The sequence below is a fragment of the Rattus norvegicus genome, chromosome 12 (genome assembly GCF_036323735.1).
Source record: "Rattus norvegicus strain BN/NHsdMcwi chromosome 12, GRCr8, whole genome shotgun sequence".
Taxonomy (NCBI): domain Eukaryota; kingdom Metazoa; phylum Chordata; class Mammalia; order Rodentia; family Muridae; genus Rattus; species Rattus norvegicus.
Genome location: NC_086030.1, coordinates 43,506,497 through 43,526,882, shown reverse-complemented (window position 1 = coordinate 43,526,882; position 20,386 = coordinate 43,506,497). Strand labels below are relative to the sequence as shown.

At 47.4% G+C, this 20,386-nt stretch overlaps 1 protein-coding gene across 5 annotated transcripts in view; it reads left to right on the top strand.

Annotated features, from left to right (window-relative positions):
* Med13l (mediator complex subunit 13L) overlaps positions 1 to 20,386 on the top strand; it is a 197,264-nt gene that overhangs the window by 138,937 nt on the left and 37,941 nt on the right. For all 5 annotated transcript variants that reach the window (NM_001419791.1, XM_039090173.2, XM_039090172.2 and 2 more), the window contains 5 exons: positions 10,757 to 10,902; positions 13,680 to 13,874; positions 14,075 to 14,263; positions 17,469 to 17,631; positions 19,669 to 19,773. In NM_001419791.1, coding sequence (NP_001406720.1) covers positions 10,757 to 10,902; positions 13,680 to 13,874; positions 14,075 to 14,263; positions 17,469 to 17,631; positions 19,669 to 19,773 — 798 coding nt within the window. The remainder of the gene's footprint in view (positions 1 to 10,756; positions 10,903 to 13,679; positions 13,875 to 14,074; positions 14,264 to 17,468; positions 17,632 to 19,668; positions 19,774 to 20,386) is intronic.

Genomic DNA, 20,386 nt, shown 5'->3' with positions numbered 1-20,386 from the left:
CTTGCGTGGTTATCACACCCACTTGGCTATGCCTTCCCAGCACTAACTTACATCGAGTTTGTTCAATGGCTTGACAGACTGGTGTCTCACTAGCTCTTGTGATGAGTCCCAAAGCCTTTGTGATTGTTTTATTTTTTTTGCATATTTTTATTTTTTATTAATTTTAAGTATGTGGGTGTTTTGCCTACATCTGTGTCCCACCTGCATGTAGTGCTCTCAGAGGCCAGAAGAGGTCGTCATATCACCTGGGACTGGTGTTGACAGCCAGCTACTGCCACAGCGTGGGTGCTGAGAGTCAAACCTGTGTCCTCAACACAATGAGCCACTGCTCTGACCCGCTGAGCCACCTCTCCACACCCTGGTTTTTCCACACCTAATTTTAAAACATAAAGCAGTAATAAATTGTTACTTCTTTTCTCTGAGTGAGAATAGGGCAGTATATGTCATAGGTTTACTCGTCCCTGCCTGAAGGGCTGTTGCTACAATAGCAGCTCGAGGCAGCGCTCTCTTTGTGATGCTTACTCTGTCATTTGGGTTGTTTTTCTTTGTAAATTTGATGCCTTGATAGTCCTCAAGCTGTACTAACAAGAGTATTAGTTTTCCCAAGCAAGGCCATGTATTTTATAGCATACCCTATTATAAGAAGGAAAGATAAGCCTGTATACAAATGACCCCTGGACAGTTAGTTAGTTTCTCTCTCTCTCTCTCTCTCTCTCTCTCTCTCTCTCTCTCTCTCTCTCTCTCATTCATTCATTCATTCATTCCGTGTGAGTGTCTGTACCTGCTTACATGCCACAGCTTATGTGTGGAGGCAGAGGACAGCTTGCAAGCGTTGTTTCCTGCCTCCCACCACACAGTTCGCAGAGCAGGTATGCTTGGCTGGTTTGTAGTCTCCCCTGCTACTGCACTGTGTATTCTGCCAGCAGTGCTGCACTCTGCACGACTGCCTCACGCTGAGCTCACACTTGCCTCTTGGAGACTCACTGTGTGAGGGGGGGTCCCAGTGCATGAGCTCCTTGTTGTCTCAACTAACCCACAGGGGTCTTGTTTGTTTATTCACTGCTGTGCATTAACTCCTTAGAGATTACGTGGGAGTCCTGTAGTGATCTGCAGGGATTCTTGCACACTTGGTCCCTCTAGACCTTGACACATTCATTTAAAGGGAGAACCAGACAGGAAAGTAAACCCATGTTAGCCACATACACTTAGCCCAATCACCAGGAAACCACAAGTTTTGCAACTGGGAGCTTGTTGGCTGTGATGACATCATATGAGATCATGATTTCCGTCATGAAATTTGGTTCACTTGTTTGATCTGGATTAGCGGTGGTTGGTTTTATTGAGATTTGAAACAGACAAATATTTCCTTGATCCAGTCTTGGGGAATTAGTGAGGAGTACCTGACAGTGTTTCTACCATGATTATAGTTGTTGACCAGATTCTCACATTGTCATATGCCACATGCCCAGAGAAACAGTGTCTCTGTGACAGTTCATCTTGTCAGTCTTTGGATTCACTTCAGAGACTTCACCTCCCCTCCCCTGCTTCGCAGTCACTCTCCCTGGTGTCACAGAGCCGGTCTCAGGAGGACATGGCACTTACAAGTGTGTTGTTACTCTGAGTCTTGTAAGCTCAATGCAGTACTTGGCACAATAGTGTTAAATGTGTGCGTCTGCTTTGCATGCAGTGGTAAGGCCCTTCAGACTACCCGTGAGTATCATGTGGAATTAACCCTACTAATTAGACTTCAAGTAAAAGGACACAGCCTTGTGGCAGAGTGCCAAACACATGCCACTTTGAATCAAATACACGCCTGTCTGGTATCCCTCCTCCCACTGTCTGCATGTCAGCTCACTCTGTCAGGCTGGGGTGGGACAGATGAGTCTACAAACACAAGCACAGGCCAGGCCAGGAGTTTTGTTCCTGGATAGGCGTTTTATCCAAAGCCAGAGTAAATGCTTTGGACACACACACGCACACACCGTCGTGAGAAGGCAGGGGAAGGGTGTGCTGTTGGCTCCACGTTGAGTTAGCTTGTTTTAATTAAGGAGATGGAGACACAGACACTGTGTGCTAACATGGTTTAGTGTATACTCCAGTTTTGTGTGAGACTGCTCTGTAATGCATTTCTTCTATTACCAAATGTGATTAATGTGCCACACAGGGTTAACTCTGCTCTCCCCAAAGACATCAAATGGGAGGCAGCATGTAGAAGCTAAATTATTTGGAGAGGCTCAGAGATTGATTTAAACATAAAAGAATTAATTGGTCCCTGAAGCAGACGATCACACTGGACTGTGGTCTTGACTGAAAGTGGGAGAATTACAGACGCATCGCATAGAGTAAAGGAGTACATTTCACGGCCTTAACCCTTTCCCTCCCACTGCTCTCTGTGCTTTGATGGACTACCCTCCTTTGCATGCTTGTTGGTGCAGAGGGGACTGGATGTGGCCCTGATGGAGTGGGATGTGGGGCGGAGCAAGCATCACTGAGACCAAGGGACCTGGAGCAGTGCCCACAGACCGGACTTTCTAGCAGTTCCCACCTGTCTGGACCCTGAGCATAGATGACAGTTGTTACTGAACAGGGATCTAAAGTTCTCAATCTGTGGGGCATTGGTAAAGAGGAACAGTGGGTGAATGGAGCCCTTTCTCCCCTACAACTACATGAACAAAGACTGAGCTCTCAGCTGAGGATAAATGGTGTAAGAACTCCGTGGCCAGAGAGGCACTGTTTTCAGTTATGTCTAAGCAGTGCTGCTTTTCCTGATTCTTGCTCTGGAGCCAGGCATGTGCTGCCTTCTGAAGCCCTTTGCTCATTTGTCCTTCGCAGGGAGAGACAGTGTGTTCACACTCATGTCATTCACATTGAGGGTTCTTGTATGCCCGCTATTACAGAGTAGTCGGGCAGCAGAGCAAGTCAATGGCTAGTTCATGGGCATTTGTGACCCATGTCTTGTGTGGGTTTTCCAATAACACGGCTCCCGCGTTTCAGAATGGATTCTTAGGACGGTTCCTTTTGCCCTGCCTCACGGCACTGCCCCTCATCATTGCTAGGCTGTAGCTGTCAGTACGCCTGTTCCTCTGCCGTCAGTCCTGATGGTCTGTGCTAAACAGCCTATGGGAGAGGTCCAGTAGAGAGGTAGCTGGACTGAAAGGTCTTCAAAGGCCACCCTTCCGCCTTCACAGTAAGCTTCTTTCCCTAGGAAAGAGCCCCAGTGGTGAGTCTGTCCTGGCTGTGTATTTTCTGTGGCTTGTGTCCTCAGTTCTCAGCGGGCAGGCATGCCTATACTCTGTGGTATCCCAGGAGGGAGGTGTTGAGCAGTACAGCACGGAGGTTGTAAGGTCACGGACAGCACGGATAGCACCCAGTGGTAAGAACAGTCAGGCTTCATAGCGTCAAGTCCTTTTCCTTAGCTGTCTCAACTTTTGGTTCACAATTGTTGGTTTTAAACTCTGATCATTGTAAAAAATCGTCTTCTAGATTACTATATTTCTGCCTGTGGCATGCAAATTCAAATTGGACATCCCAAGGTAGAGTTGGAGCAGATAGATCACCTCGTGGTGATTTCCACCACTTTCTGCCCATCCTGTCTGATGTGTCGGGCACATGCTCCTCGGTGACTACACACAGTCTCCTGAGACCCCCAACAACACCTCTGTGGTTGTCAAGTCTCCCACATACACATACACAGTCGATACACGTGCTTGTACTTAGAGGTGTGGGTGATCACTTGCTTCAGGGTCTTTTGGACATTTCAGTGGCCATATTTGTCCATCTCTTACAATGGCGGCATTGCCATTAGGTGTGGTTTTAAGTGGAATGCCTCAGGATAGCTGTTGAGGTCGCCCATTGACCCCCTTTGTTGTGCTTTTAACTGTTACTGTTGCTGAAGGGCTTCCTTCCTTTCTGAGAAGATCCTTCACTGATGCTTTGCTCACTAGAGTGATGGAATTTGGGCACTGCCATTTGCTTGGTAGAAACCAGAGGGCCTCTGTGACATCTAGTCTTTAGAAAATAGCCAGTGGCACCACAGATACAGGCATAGCGTTCTCAGCACTGAGAAGGAGAAGGCAATCAAGAGAGAGGGAGCGTCTGAACTCAGTGTAAAGGGGTGGAGGGATTCTCACTGTTACTATTAATAAAGTTGGTAGGTGTGATTGCTAATTAGAAAAATTTGGTTTATTGAGATTATTTAACTTCAACATAGTTTGATTATAAACTTTCATTGTTTTTTAATTATTAATCTTAGTAAATTTTTATTTCACAGAAAGTCTTTAAAGACAGATATCTGAATTAATTAGTTTGACATGACTTAAAGTTTAGTAAATTTCAAATGGAGTTCTATACACATCTTCTACAATAACAAGTCAAGGGATAATCTACCTAATTTCTTTTTTCTCTCTGCCCTTGGTTGGGGACTGCTGAACTACAAGGGACACTACTGCCCTGCTGAGACAGCTGAGGTCTTCCTCATGGTCTTCTTCCTGTGGCTTCTCTTTGCTCCTGGTCCAGTCTGCAGGGCCCATGTTTCTCATCTGGCTTCCAGTGTGGCTCAGACTTAATGCTGGTGTCTCGCCCCACCCCCATTCCTGAATTCCTATTCCTTATGCCTTTGCTTACAGTTCACAGGCTCAGAGTGTGTTCTGGTCAGCACTCTCAGCGCCCTCAGTGCCCTCTGTGCCCTCTCCTGACAGTTTATAAGATGAGCACACTGGGCATTTTCCTCCCCAGACATTCAGCATGGCTCTGGATTTAGGCCTCTGACTTGCCTGCCTGCCCGCCTCTTTCCTCATGCTCTCTTGCTGCTGCTCCTTTCCTCTCTGACCTCTTGAGCATGTCATCTCGTTTGATTTACTGCATAACCTCTCACCCTCCACTGCACATGTGCACTGATTTTCTGAATGGCTTTACACGGACTCTTTTTGGCCTGCAACTTCCATGAGCCAGGACTGTGGGCTTTTGGCAGTGTAGGCTCTCGGGCAATGCCTGTGCACTGGCACTCAGGCTGCATATTGGTGGGGTGAACCAGAAGTTGCCTAAGCTACAGAAAATCCTTGGTTAGAATGTTAAAAAAAAAAAAAAGCAAACAAACAAAAAGCCCCCAAACAACAACAAAACCAAACCAAACACTTTGCAGGATAGTACTCACTCTCTAATTTAAATGTTCATAATTGTAAGCATTCCTCCCCTTTTGTAGTAACTAGATACTGGTGTGTGTGTGTGTGTGTGTGTGTGTGTGTGTGTGTGTGTGTGTGTGTGTGTGTAATACTACCATTTATTGGAGCACACATTCACTTTGTAATTGTGGCGCGCCCAAGTCATTGTGTGTTTTCTGCTGGTTCCTTCACTTCAGTGTTGATGTCTTTGTACTGAACAACTGTCTTAGGCAGTTCTGTCCCAACATTCTCTCTCTTTTTCTTTTATATTTTCTCAGTTGAATTTTCCCACTCTGAAAGCTGTGACTCTGTCACTGCTTTGGTGTTTAACACGTTGCGGCAGTCCATAGCCTTCTGACCCTCTGACCTTCTGACACTGCTGGAGGAAAGTGTCCTAGCCATTACATCTGTGGTACGATGGTACTGCCCACTGAAGGCAGAGGAAGCCATGTGCCTGGCACAGCCGCCTGGCACTGGAAGAGTATGGGAGATAAGTGCTGGCTGATGGTAGCACCTTACTAAATGAGTGTCTGTGCCATTTTATTTTCCTCTTGCTGAGAAAACCGTGGCCTCCTTTGAGTACTGGTGAGTGGGAGACTTTGCAGCAGTGTTGCTGTCTGGCGGGCAAATGCTGATGTCGGACGCCTTTAATGGACTTGCCACAGCACACCGAGTGTCAGCTGCTCTCTCTTTGGTTCCTTGTCATATTGCCTCTTTCCTACCCTTTTGTTCTTTTCAGAGTAACCTGAAAATCTTCTGAGAGTCCGCACTTTGTACTTCTTGGGGTGGGGGTTAAGCTTGTGCATTTACTTGTTTGCTCTTTAGAGAGGTGTCACTTTAAGGCTCTGACTGACCTGGAACTCACTCTGTAAACCAGATTGGCCTCAGATCAGAGAGACCCACCTGCCTCTCTCTCCCTCCTGGGTCTGGAATTAAAGGTGTGCTTTGGCGGCTGCACGTGGTCCCTGACAGCTGTTATTTTAGTCCCTATGTCTCCTCTAGACTGGCAGCAATCTGGCCAAGCTGTACCCTCAGGAGAAATTTGAACAGGACTTTGAGAAGCCTTCTCAGATTTGGTGTGCTGATGTCTGTGGAAGAGAGCAGATCTTGTAGCCACTTTGCTATTTTAAAAACAGTCCTGTATTGCTTTGCCACCCGTCAAGGCTAACCACAAATGCTCTCAGCCTTTGAATCAAAGACAACTGAGTTATAGCCCCTGTTAAGTGGGGTCCCAGGAGGAACATTAGTCCTTTAGGTCACTATGACACTGCAGTTGCTTTGACAAAGACGCACACTGTTATAGTGCCAGTCCAGGAGCCCTGCAGACTCAGAGAACTATACCACCAAAGGGACACTTGGATTGCCAGAGAACAGCTTAGCACTAAGGATAGGATGGTAGGAAAAAAAAAAAAAAAAAAAACAACCCTAGTCTTAGGTGTGTGTGCATATCTGTGTGCTTACATGAATGCATTTTGTATGCATTTACACACATTGTGTGTGTGTGTGTGTGTGTGTGTGTGTGTGTGTGTGTGTGTGTGTGTACACAATCTCCAGTAAGACCTCAGCATTTGGAACAGTGCCCTGGGAAATTTTTTAGCGGAGTGATTCTTCGTGGACTCTGATGATAATTTAATAGTTTAGTACTGTGTCATCTCTCATAACAAAAACATTTGTAGTTAGGGCCTCTGGTGCGGCTCAGTGACTCTTGCTGCCAAGCCCAGCGTCTGAGTTTGAGCCCAGGGCCCTGTGCTGAGAGACTGCTGGCTGCTGCTTGCTGTGCTATCCTCCCAAGTGCACCGTGTTCCTGCAGGCACACACACAAATAAATTAGCTTTAAAACTTTAAAAAATAAGCATAACAATATTTTCATTGCCTTGTAATCATAGTTAATTCATTACAGTACAGAAAAAGATGAGAATTACTAAGACCCTGTCAAGGCTTCTGTAGAATTCTGTGCCCAGGTGCTGCCCTCTGAAGAAGGCAGAGGCCTGATCAACAAGAGACACTGTGAGCAAAGTCTGAGCTGCCAAAGGGAAGTGCATTTCTCAAGAAGGGAGACCAAATATCAGAGAGGGCTCGTAGACTGAAGCAAGAGGTTTCCTTAATGACAACTCAGAAAATTCCAGAGTGATAACTTGATTACACAGAAAGCATTTAGGAAAAATTGTCTGCATGTGTTCTGCATTGTGAATCTGTTATCAAAACACTTTACACCTTGAAGAGAATAGGAGTGTATTAATATTCACAGTGCATTTTGAAAGCATATATAATAGCTGCATTCTGAAGACCCAGCTCAAAATGTAAAACACCCTTTAAAAATGTGGTAGGAGAGCGGGCCTTTCTCCCCTGCACTTTGGCAAAGCCTTCCCTAGATGCCCCGTTGTAAGGCAGGCAGTCAGCAGCCTTCAGAGGTGCCTTCCTGGTAAAAAGCATTTACTCTAAAACGAGATTTTAAAGAAAAATGGTCTTTCAAGGTAGAATGTGCTGTCTTGCACCTCGCTCTACTCAAGCAGCCTGATCTATACTGTGCTCTGTTGGGTTTAAAAGACTGTTTCCCACTAAGTAGTTGAGGCTGGTCTGAAACGCACCAGAGCTCAGGCTGACTTCACCCCTCCTCAACCCCATTTACTTATCTTATTTACTGTGTGTGTTTGTGTGCACAGTTCTGTGGAGGTCAGGGCACAGCTTACAGGAGCCGGTTCTCTCCTCCTCCCCTGTGGGTTCTGGGATCCCACTCAAGCCATCAGGCTTGGTGGCAGCTTCCTTTTCTCAGTGAGCTCCTTCCCAGTTGTCTGACTTCAGCTCTTACCCACCCTGCCACAGCACCAGGTGTCACCCCCACATTCTGCCTCTGAGCAGCCTTTTTCACGAGGAGTGACATGGACTCAGGGAACGACCTATGTAGTAAGAAGTTTTGTTTCTTTAAAAACCACAGAAACATTGTAAGAATGTTTTCAGTGTAACCCAGATGTGGGACTGCTTCAGACTGTCCACAGCAGCTAACTGTGATTTGCTCGTGCTCCAGCAGAGGTTTCCAGCTGTAGACAGTTTTTACAGTTCTGTGACATTTGGAATTCTGGGAACTTGTCAAAGGGTATGTAAAAAGAGCCCCGAGAAGTGATTATTGGTCGTTCAGGGCATCGCTTGCAGTTTGTTGGTAGATGTGCTCAAAGAAAAAAGAAATTAGGTTTACAGATCTCTTCACCCCCAATCCCCGTCTTTCTTTTTCTGCTACTAAGTGATAGGAGGTGAAACGGGTGGGAGGGGAGTGGTGGAATAAGGGTGGGTGTTTTTCTTGTTATTTGTTAAATGTTAGAGAGTTCAACAGTGAATTAAACCCAGGTTTGAACACTGAAACTGGAAGTGGACATGGTAGCACAGACCTGTGAGCCCAGCTGTTATGGAAAGAAGCTACAGCAGGAGGATTGCAAGTTCAGAAGCCAGCTGGTCTAAAAGCGCAGGGCTGTGGTCACAGGAGAGAGAGACACATAACACAGCACAGCACTGAGCTCCACCCCAGACTGTGTTCAAACAAGGAGGGGTTTGGTTTCCTCCTACCCTTCAAACCCCACCTCACTGAACCAGTCCACACTCCAGCACGCCTGCCTCAAGCTCACATGTTCCTGGGGCTCACCCGGCATGGAAGTATGTCACCTAGTCTCCTAGCAGGGACGACCTGTGCTTCACATCCCCATCACACGGGCAGCGAGTTGTGCTCAGCCCTTACCAGGCCGGGTGAATGATCTTGTGTTGTAACCCAGAACTCTAGATGCCCTTTAGTATCTTAGGAAAAGTGGAAGAAAAGTTTTGACGGCAGGAGCTGAAGAGGGAAGCAGTACAAAGACGACTCTCACAAGCTCCTCCACGTGCAGCTCACGACAAGTGTGTCCCTGGCTGAAAGTCAGTCGGGGGACATCTCACAACAGAAGCCCTCCGGCTGGGGCACACAGAAGCACTGGGCCATATTTGGCCCTTACCTCACTTTAAAGGAAAAGATGAGGAATGGAAAGGCAGGTTTTTCTATCCAAAGAACAGCAGTGCTAGCCCCAGGTATGGTTCAGCTTTGGACCAGTGCTGGGTGTGCAGCCCAGCAGTGAGTGTGCAGCCCAGCAGTGGGTGTGCAGCCCAGGAGTGAGTGTGCAGCCCAGCAGTGAGTGTGCAGCCCAGCAGTGGGTGTGCAGCCCAGCAGTGGGTGTGCAGCCCAGCAGTGGGTGTGCAGCCCAGCAGTGGGTGTGCAGCCCAGCAGTGGGTGTGCAGCCCAGCAGTGGGTGTGCAGCCCAGCAGTGGGTGTGCAGCCCAGCAGTGGGTGTGCAGCCCAGGAGTGGGTGTGCAGCCCAGCAGTGGGTGTGCAGCCCAGCAGTGAGTGTTCCTTTTTGGTGAACTTGAAATTTAAACATTTGGATATCAACAATTTTTTTTTTTTTTTTAGTTTTTGAAAAAACAGTCTCCCCAGTGCACCACCGGTTTGCTGTTTTGCTGACTGTATACTTCCAAGACCACGTACATTCTGTTGTCAGAGCTTCACATCTTAGTAAAGCACAGACCGCCTGGGTACCCTCATCAGACAGTAGCACGTGTGTGCTTCCCTCTGTGCTAGTGATGGGCTTCTCTTGTTTTCGGTAAAGCATTATGGTTTTATTCTTGAAACAAGACTTCGTCTTTTGAGGAGTACTTCTTATATGGCCTGTCATAATTTGAAGGCCTCATGAACAGGAGCTGCTTCCCAGAGGTGGCGGCATCAGCGTTGTGGTTTTGGTTTGTAGGCAAATGTTCTTGAGGACACCGAGGAATGAGGGTGTATTACTGCTGGCTCAGCATCAAAGCTCACGACTTTGAAAGACCAGGCCACTGTGGTAACTTGGCTCCATGGCACCTCAGTGAGTCAGTACATAAATAAAAGGATGTAAATTGTAAAAATAGACGGTGCGATAGATGCGGTCCTTACCTCGCATGGAGATGGCATCAGCACATGGTGGTGTGAGCACTGCTTTCACTGGGTTTCGCTGTTGCTTTGAGGTAGGCTCTCCCAGAGTTGCTCAGGCTGACCTCAGCGCCAGGGTAGATCTTGTACTTCAGACTCCCATGTGCTCAGATGACAGACATGTGCCAGCCTGCTCCTACCATTTAAGCAATGACTTTAACCTCTAATATATGATGTGGTGCTCTAAGCTGTGTGACATTTTTGCTACACTGTACCCCAAGTAGGTAACATCACTGTTGTCTCTACAATGGGGTAGAATCTCAGCTCCAGTGCTTTTGATCGTGCCCACAATCCACTTTAAAAGGAATTCTTAAAAGTTGTGTTTCATCTTTTATGAAGCTAACAGGGCTTGAGTGCTCACTGTGCAGCAGGCCCTGTGGGCTTTCCTGTCTCTCTAGCTGACAGGGGAGCTTCATATGTGACGAGGGGACATCCTGTAGAGCACTGTGACTGCTAAGAACTAACACCGGCCTTGTTTTGAAGCCCCATCAACTGGAGGCCGCTGTTTGTCCCCAGCAGATGAGCGGCATCTCTCTTGGCTGGGTGGTCAGAAGGGCAGAGCGGCATCCAGGTGCTTCCTGCCCGGCATGAAACCAAGTGTCCTGGTGTCTTTCAGTGAGCATCTGTCCTGTGCTTTCACCTTCTTTCTTCATGGAGAGAGTAACGTGTGCACAAGCGTGGAGATCGCTCAGCACCAGCCGATCTATGTGATCAACGAGGAACACTTACACATGGCCCAGTCTTCACCAGCACCATTTCAAGGTCAGTCAGAGGCCATGCGCTTTATCCTGCACCAGCACCCCGAGTGCGTAGCTGCCCCTCCCGACGGGGTGTTGCAGCAGGGATGGGGTGTTGAGGGTGGGTGTAGGGTGTTCTAGGGTGGAGTGGTGTCTTGTAGGAGGAGGTGTTTGGGTGGTCTGAAGTAATCGTGATCAGTTAATGACATTTCTCAGGTAAGTACATGTCTAATGGCTTGGTAAAGCTATGTAATTTCCTTGACACAAACCAAGATTGACAAGCATCGCAGGCCAGCGTCCCCTGGCCATTGCGCACAGTGAATGAAGGGGCTGTGGTTATGTCTGCCAACAAGGTTCTGCAGTGAAGTAACGGACAGAAGGTGGTTGCTCACAAGGGGAGCTGGCTCCCCAGGTCTCTTCGGTGTACAGTGTGGCTAGTGCCGTTACTGTGGGCATGTTTTCTTCCCTGCACGCTGTGGACGGCTGTGACTTGACTTCATGCACTGGCGGTCTCGTCTCAGTTTATCTTCATCTCGTGCCCCACGTTAACGTTACATCTCTTCATTCCACTAAGCATTCTAAATCTCCATCTTAATCTTGGGGATTCCAGATTTCTATGAATAATAGTTCTGAAATGTTAAAAACCATGAAAAAATTCTTTTGGACTCCATTTGATTTTTCATTTCCAAAACTGGCTGCCCGAAAAGGACAGGACACACAGAAAGCAGTAGCTTGTACCCCACATGTGTTCTCACTTTAAAGAGGGAATAAGGGTAAGTCTGCCTGACTTGTGAAGCCAAGCGGGGAGAGACCTGGGATTCTTCCACCCGGTTCTCAGTCTTACCTGCCGCCCTCATCGTCATCCCTTACAGCCTCTTAGACTTCTGAAAGCCATCAACTCCAGCGCCCACCAGGCAGAGGCCAGAGGATTCCCAGTTTCCAAGACAGCCAGGGCTACCCAAGGAACACACACACACACACACACACACACACACACACACACAGAGAGAGAGAGAGAGAGAGAGAGAGAGAGAGAGAGACAGACAGACAGACAGTCAGACAGACAGACAGACATGGACACGGACACACCCCACAGCAAACAGCTATAAAATTCACATAAAATTTAAAACAACCCAATTCTCAAATACAAACTAAGCACAACATGTGCTATTGCAGACTGTCAGATTTGTTTAAATCCTGCGTTTGCATTTGAAATGCAGCCTGACCTCCACAATGGTCACTCAGTGTTCAATGTTATCACTTAAAATTAAGCGTTTGTGAAGATAAACGGTCACAGGGAAGGTAAATAGAGATTGTATTAGGAATAAAGGTCCCTAGAGGCCACACATTTAAGTTAGCTCTGCCTGTCTTCCCTCACGGAATAAATCACCCAGCTGCCTTAAAAACTGGCGGTACATTTGAGAGAAAGTATCTTCATAAAACTCAGTAATATAGGACATGCATAAACACCAAGAGAGGAATTCTTTAAATGATTTTAAAGTTTTTAAAGTTTTGTTTTGTTTTGTTAAAAAAAGGAAGAAGGCACTTGAAGTCAGGCATGGGCTCACGTGCCAGTAATCCCGGTTATAGGAAGACAGAGTTCTAGGTCAGGCTTAGGTCCATAATGAAGTAAAGAACTTTGAGTCTGAGCATGAGCCAAGAGAGGTGGGGGCCGGCCGGCCCGGTTAGGGCAGTGCTTGCCGCCCAGCCTCGGGGCCTGAGTTTGCTGCACAGCATTGGTCAGAGCTGGACATGACAACCTGTGTCTTCAGCCCTGGGACAGCGGGACTGGCCGGTGCCTGGGGTTTGCTGGCACACGGACCAGATCTGTGGGCTTCATATTCAGGGAGATACCTTACCTCTCCAGCATCAGTGGAGATCAGGAAGGTGGCCCAGCAGGTAAGGCTCCCTGATAAGCACTCTGAGTTTAACCCGAGGGCCCCAGATGGCAGAAGGGGAGGACAGACTCCTGCAGATGGTCCTCATATTTGGACACATGAATTAATTTCAAAGACAATGATGTAGAGAGGAAGACCCTGACTTTGATCCCTGGTCTCCAGACTCATGGGCACACACATGTATACACATAGACTGCACACATACATGCAGTGCACCCACAAAACCAAAGGGAAATGGGGTGCTTCCCACTCTGAGTTGTCTAGTCCCCTAGAAAGGATTATTCTGAAGACCTGTTCACAGGGCCACAGTGTGAGTGCCACGGTAACCCAGTCTGTTTCTAACGCCATTAAAACAACGTTGGCTTCAAAGACTGAAAGGAACAGAACTGGTGTCAGCTCCATACTGGAGTTTACGCTGCCTCCCTGCAGTCTCTCACCGGACACACAAGTAACTGTGCGCTTCATGCTCTGGGCATGAAGATCTGCTAGTAGGCACTTTATTGTTGGCATTACATGTTATTGTATATTCTGTGTTACCTATTATTCTTTGATTATTACATGTGTAGGGGTTCTCAGGATTCACGTCAGTGTTAAGTGCCAAGTAGGCCTGGGTGTCCATGCCAAATGTGGTGTTCATATTGAACAGCCATTATCCATAGATAGGCATGCATTTTAATGTGCAGATGAGTTATACAATTTTTCTTGATAGACTTGAATGTGTAGTGTAATAGTATCCCAACTTGATTTTTTTAAAAATCGATGTAATTAAACTACTCATAAATAATTCTAAAGTAAACTTAAATGCCACACTGTGAACGACTTTAGGCTATAAATCAAAGGACATGAAGTAGCGCTCTGTTTTAACCTTAAATATATATGTGATACCTGTCTCTCCTTTGCATAGTGCTGGTGAGTCCTTACGGCTTAAATGGCACGCTAACAGGGCATGCATACAAGATGTCTGACCCAGCAGCCCGCAAGCTGATTGAAGAATGGCAGTGTTTCTACCCAATGGTGCTGAGGAAGAAGGAGGAGCCTCGAGAGGAGGCCGAGCTGGAATATGACGATGACTTTCCCGTGGCAGTTGAAGTCATTGTCGGTAAGGAAGTGTGCCTGGAGAACTGTGCTCTAGCTCCATTGTTCATTTAAAGAGATGAGCATTCAGGGTCTCCACACTGTGGCCCCTGCTTCCTGTCTGTCCCCTGTGCTGTCATGGTGACTCAGGGACCATGTTCAGGCAGTTGTTGACTGCTCACTGAACAGTTTCTCAGACCTGCTCCTTGCTGTCTTTCCTCATAGGTGGTGTCCGGATGGTCTACCCTTCGGCTTTCGTGTTGATCTCTCAGAATGATATCCCGGTTCCTCAGAGTGGTACCAGTGCTGGAGGGCATGTCACCATTGCACAGCAGGGGCTCGGTAGTGTGAAAGACCCCAGTAACTGTGGGATGCCTCTGACGCCTCCCACCTCCCCAGAGCAAGTGGTTATAGGTGAGTGCAACCCAGTGTGCTCTTCAGAAGGATTCCCAGACCACCATCAGCATGGCAGACCTCCTGATAGACATGTGGGGACGGGCGAGAGGTAGAGTGTTAGAAGGGCAAGTGCCTGTGACTCAGAATTGTGCCTGTGCTGCCTTAGTCTCTATTCCACTGATAGTGTTAGTGCATTCCGTAGTACTGCATGCAGTTACCCCGGCACACTATGTCCATGTTTCTGCACATGCACAGGAAACTCTTTAAACAATGGCAAATACTGTGTCAACTTTGCCCAAGAGAGATGCCCTTAGGGGAAAAGGATGTGTTTGTCTCTGTTCCACAGTTAGCCCACTGTTGCTGGCCTCATGCATCCAGACAGTCATTATGTTAGTGGGAAGACATGGAGGCGGTTCTTTGCTTCCTGTTGGATACAGAGTAAAGAGAACACAGAGCAGGTAGCCAGGGCCAGGCTGCAGTCCCAAGGACATGTCTCCAGGGTCCTGCTTCCTCCAGCAGTTCTCACCCGCCCTGTCACCACTGTTCAGTTGACTTGGAAGGGTTAACCCTTGATTTAGTCAGAGCTAACTGTCTCTGGAAAAGCCTTCCAGACGTGATGCCCTGAAGGTCATCTGTGTTAACTCACAAGCACTAGCCCAGGGGTAGGTGGAACCTTAGCCTGGCTCATAGTTGCTCCTGCAGGACAACTATGCAGTGACTCTTTCTGCATTGTAAGACATGTTAGACTAGCATGAGGACTCTGAGCGGGTCCTGAGTCCTGTGCTGATCTGCGACAGTTGTGCCCCCCACCCCAGCCCACCCCAAGGGAGAGAGTGCTTGAACTGAGAACAGTTTTGTCCACTTTGTTGAGTGACAGGGTTCCTGTATTAACAGTCCTGGCTGGAGTCAGCTTGCTTTCCTTGGAAATCCCCTGGCACGTGTGTCGTGTGTTGTCCATGGTTGAGAGACAGTTTCTAGCATCAGGAAGATGTGCACAGATCAACTGCCAGCATCTTATGTGCACTCTTCTGGGTCAACTCGCCTTTCCCCAGCCTGCGTTAGACCCACAGAGCTCAGAGAGCAGAGCATTGGCATGACTCTTCCAGAAGTGGCTAGCCATTGATCTGTTTTATTACAATTAAATTGAAAAGAAAATGCTTCGTTATCTTTTGTAGTGATCCTCAAAGACCCCATCTGTCAGTATTTTGAATAGTTTGAATTTTACTTAAAATTTTGTATTCTTAACAGTTGCACTACTTTAAATTTTTATCAGTTTTAGTTTATCAGTTTCCTCCCCTAGATTCTTAGTAAGTTTTGTGTTAGCTTTTTTTCAGATTTATTCGTTTATTTTGTGTGAATATACTGTCGCTGTCTTCAGACACACCAGAAGAGGGCATCAGATCCCATTACAGATGGCTGTGAGCCACCATGTGGTTTCTGGGAATTGAACTCAGGACCTCTGGAAGAGCAGTCAGTGCTCTTAACCACTGAGCCAACTCTCCAGCTCAGATTTGTGTTGACTTTAAAATGAAATGCTTGCTGCATGTATGGTGCCTTGACCTCCAGAAGTTCTCAGTTCCAAAGCAAGAGGCTGTCTGTGATAAGTCTGTTGTAGCCTTCATATCCCTCATCCTCACATTGCTTCCACTTGCTCTATGTGTCACACTGCACGAGTCTTTGGGAAATGCCCTTCCACTGTTCCTTGTTCCCTAAAACCATCTGAAGGTTCTAGTGTCTGTGTAGTCAAATCAGCTCGCCCAAGTGCCCCTTCGTACAGTGCTGAACAGAGCCCTCACTGTCAGTCACTGAGGCAGTGCCAGGTGGCTTGCCTTGCTCCTCTGAGACGTCAGCTGGGTCAAGCTGGCTGGTGTTGCTGAGATCACCATGACCTCTCAGACAGCCATGTCTTCCTGTCTCTTTGGAGGCCTGGAAACTCAGAGGCAGCAGCTTTCAGTCCTGTGAAGGCTTCTTTCCTTACTCTGCCACTCATAGCACTGCCATGGGCATTTGAGACTTGTTCTCCACTTTGATGATTTCTTGGTCTAGGTTTTAGGAAAGGCACTTGAGAAACATTGGGAAATGAAATTCATTCTTTTGCATGGCAACCAAGTCTTTTTTTTAATTTAAGATAGTAGTCAAATACCAGGTTTTGTGTCTCCTGTACTCCATCTCCAGTGTTGGTGCTTTTGGGAGGAAAGGCAGCTTCAGCTGTTTAAAATAGTTTGGTGTTTTAATGGGAACAAACCTAAACATCCTGTAAAGGCATGGCCTTGATGCAGCCATCATGGAGAATAATTTGTGTCATAAGGGACATTTGAAAGATTTTCAAGGGAGCAGTGCAGATCATTCAGTCTCGCCATTGACACTCTTGCTCAAGAGGTCTTGCACTTTCGTTTTGTTGAGAACAGAGTTCATAGTCTATTTATTAGTCAAATAAGAGAAGCCCTAGAGTTAACTGGACATTGCCATTTGGCTGGCCACTGAAATGGGAATGGTAAGGCTTCTGTCACCTACCATCACAGGGGGCGTGGCTAGAAGGAATAGGCCACCCATCAACAGGTGGACAGATTAACTGGACCCCTGAGGGGAGCCGGTGAATCTCTATCTGGGAACATAACTTGGAGAAAATCCTTTCTGGGTTTTAGTGCCAAGCTCAGGTAACTGATACTGGGAGTAAGGCGGGCAGTTCTAGACACTAGGGTGCTAATAACTTCTTTCTCTTGCTCTGTACTGTCTGCTTTTATTACACAACTGTTTAGCTGAATGAGCACAGAGCTGTCTCTGCTGCTCTATCTGCCCCAAAATACACTGGTTGTGTTTAGTTCCTAAAATCAGGACAAGTAGTGAATGTTTGCATTTTTAATATTACAATTATGTTCCCTTCCTTATATGTTAAGTTGCATCTAAACATATGGGGTGAGGTGTTGCTGTGCACGTCTTCCCAGGTGGTGTGCACGTTTCTCATGTCTGTTGCTTTAGGGGAAACACAAAGAATTCCACAGACCTAGGCAAGTTGATATTGGTTGGTTACTGGTGTGTGTGTGGAAGGGTGGGGGGAGTTGAGGAGAGGATTCTCTCATCCCTGCAGATAATGTGATTGCCAGAGGCGAGGGAGGGAAACCAAGCTTCACGGATCTGAGTTTAGGCAGGTAAAATTTCCAACAGCCTCGGTGCTACCTGCTCCTATGGTGGTCCTGACATTGTGATCGTGCTTGCTTTCTAGGCGAGAGCGGTGTGCAGAGCGCTGCCAGTCACCTCGGGTCCCACGATGGGGGGATGATAGCCACCCACAGTCCAAAGAGATCAAAGAAGATCCCTCCTAAACTCCACAGTCACATGGTCCATCGAGTCTGGAAGGAGTGCATCCTTAACAGGGCCCAGTCTAAGTACGTGCTGTGCATCCTGGTTAGTCAAGTCTCCTCGATCGCAGGATGAAGAGGGCAAGTCAGTCACATGTACAACCGTGTGCTCAAACCTGAAGATCTCCACATTGTCATCTCACAGTTTAAACTCAGTAGAATATGATATGAAACAAAGATGCTAAAGCAGACACTTGCTTTACTGGTTTATGTATCATGGATAATTTCAGGTTCTCGATCATAAGAAAATCACAGTGTTGGTGTGACATCTGCCAACAGGGACAGTTCAGAGCTTTGCCCTGACTGTCAGGTGGCACTCAGGGTCTGCCCTTCTTTTTGTGCAGATTTCTGAGTGGTTCCCAGTTACAGAGGGAAACAAACTTCTTGGACAGTTGTTGAGTTGGCCTTGGGTTTTCACCAGCAGTGTACACCTGGATGATGCTGTGTTCTTGCTTTATTAGATATTGTGTCTGTGTGTGTACACGTGTGTGTGTCTGTGTGAGCATTTATGTGTCCCGTGTATGTGCTGCATATAGGTCTGTGTGTCTGAATGTATCTGTGTAAGTTTGCATGTATGTGCATGTACGTGTGCCTTGTGTGTCTGTGCGCGTGTGTTTGTGTGTCTCTGTGTGCATATGCATATTATTGTTACGTTTATGCATTGGGTATTGTCTTCATGAGTGTCTGCACCACTTGTGTGCCTGACACAGAGGTCAGAAGAGAATTTTAGACCCCTTGGAACTGGAGTTGTGGACGGTTGTGAGCTACTGTTCTGAGAACCAAACTCCCTGAGAGTCCTGCAGAAGCAGCCAGTGTTCTCAACCCCTCTGTCAACCGTCTCTGTAACCCCTAATATTATTTTAAAAACAGCCTGTTAAGGGCAAGGAAGGTGCTGGATCCCCAGTACACGTAGTTGTAAGCAACTGTGAGCTGCGAGACGTGGGTGCTGGGAACCAAACTCAGGCCCTCTGTGACCAAGCAAGCACTCTGAAACACTGAGTCGCCTCTCCAGGCTGCCATGGGTGCTCTTGTTACAGTAACTTTTCACTTAGAAATAACACCAACTCTTGTAAAAGAGTGCTGTTCAGAGTTGTGTGTGTGGGTTCAGTAGCTGCCTTGGCTCAGGCTTTTAGCAAACTGATGGTAAATGTTTACTGTCAGAGGAATTGATTCTAGAATGGGCCACTGGAGATGCGCTAGACAAACCCTAAAATAATTGTATACAAAACCATAGTCTGTTTCCTTCAGAATAATTAGTACAAATAATTTTACTTCTATCTTCAGTGCCTAGGTAATTTTTCAGTTAGTATTTCTTACCCACCATCCTCTGCTTTTACTCAGAAGTAGCCTCATACCTCTGCTGTGCCTGACAGATCACATCCCTCTCTTTCTGGCCCGAGTAGGAGCCGAGGCGCCCAGGTAGGTAGAGAAGGCTGCCTCGAGGACTCCCAAGGGTCACCCGGTGAATCTGTGGCATCAGCTGCTGGGAGTGAGGAGTTAGAACTTGGCCTCTTGTTTCCAGGGGCTTTGTTACTAACGAACGACATTAGAGTGTTAGAACGTTACCTTTAGTGTAGGAGCTTCCCGGAGAGTATGTATAATTCGTAGATGTTTAAACATTCTTACATAATGTTAAGTGACAATATATATATATATATATATATATATATATTGTGTGTGTGTGTGTGTGTGTGTGTGTGTGTGTGTGTGTGTGTGTGTGTGTGTGTGAATGGTAGTGGTAGGGCATGTGAGTGGGTGGTACTAAACCCAGGCCTTGCTCATGCGGCAGAAGTGACTTTTGAAAGGCAGCAGAAGAGTGGGTGCTGTCCATTGTCCGTCCTGTCCGTGTAAATGTAAGATGAGCTTACACAGGCAGGAGCGTCTGAAGCTGCCTCCCTGTGCATAGCAGACAGGCTGTTTACCTCCTCGTCCCTCTGAACTCCTTTATCAGCAGGAGCCATTACATTGTAGAAAGGGTTCATACCTGAAGGGGAGAGGACCTGTTGTCTGTAGTGGAGTGAGTTAGCTCATGTGTGTACACAGTCACTTTTCCACCCTTTCTAGGAGGAGCCAGATGTCAGCGCCTGCTGGGGAGGAAGAGCCCGCTCACAGTCCTGCTGCCTGGGACTTTGTTGACCCAACCCAGAGAGTCAGCTGCTCCTGCTCCAGGTGCGTGTGCTTCTCAGGCAGAGGCAGAGGCAGAGGCAGAGGCAGCACCGTCCATGTTGGCCAGCCACAGCCGCACGGGCCCCTTCATCTCAGAGTTCCCTCTAAACGTCCTCTGTACAGAAGGAAGGGATCCATCTAGTCTTCCGTGCAGTGGTGTTTTATTGCCAGGGTTCAGATTTAGTACCGAACCCTGGCTGGCTAGGGTCAGCAGAACCTGGATGCAGTGGCTCTTGGGATCCTTTGTTTGAGGATCTTTGTGGCTGGTAGGGAGTTTGCTAAAACCCCAAGAGCCACTGCCTTAACGGTATCTCAGCTGCTTGTCTCTGGACTGTCTGCATGGCCTCTAACCTCCCTCTTTACCCCTTGACTTAACACCAACGGGCGGGTACAGGATCTGTCTCACTGACACAGGCTGTTATGGCTTCTAAAGTTTTAGGGAGGTAATCCTGTCTCCCAGTCCAGCTGAGAGCTGGCCGGCCTTGCTTTACACTTACGGGTCTAGAGCTTCTAGAAGCTTACATAGAATCATGAATTCCATGGACCTTCTAGGAATGAGGGCTGTCTGTTGAGAAGGCGACCAACCACTCACTTCTCAGCTCAGCCGTTACTGCTG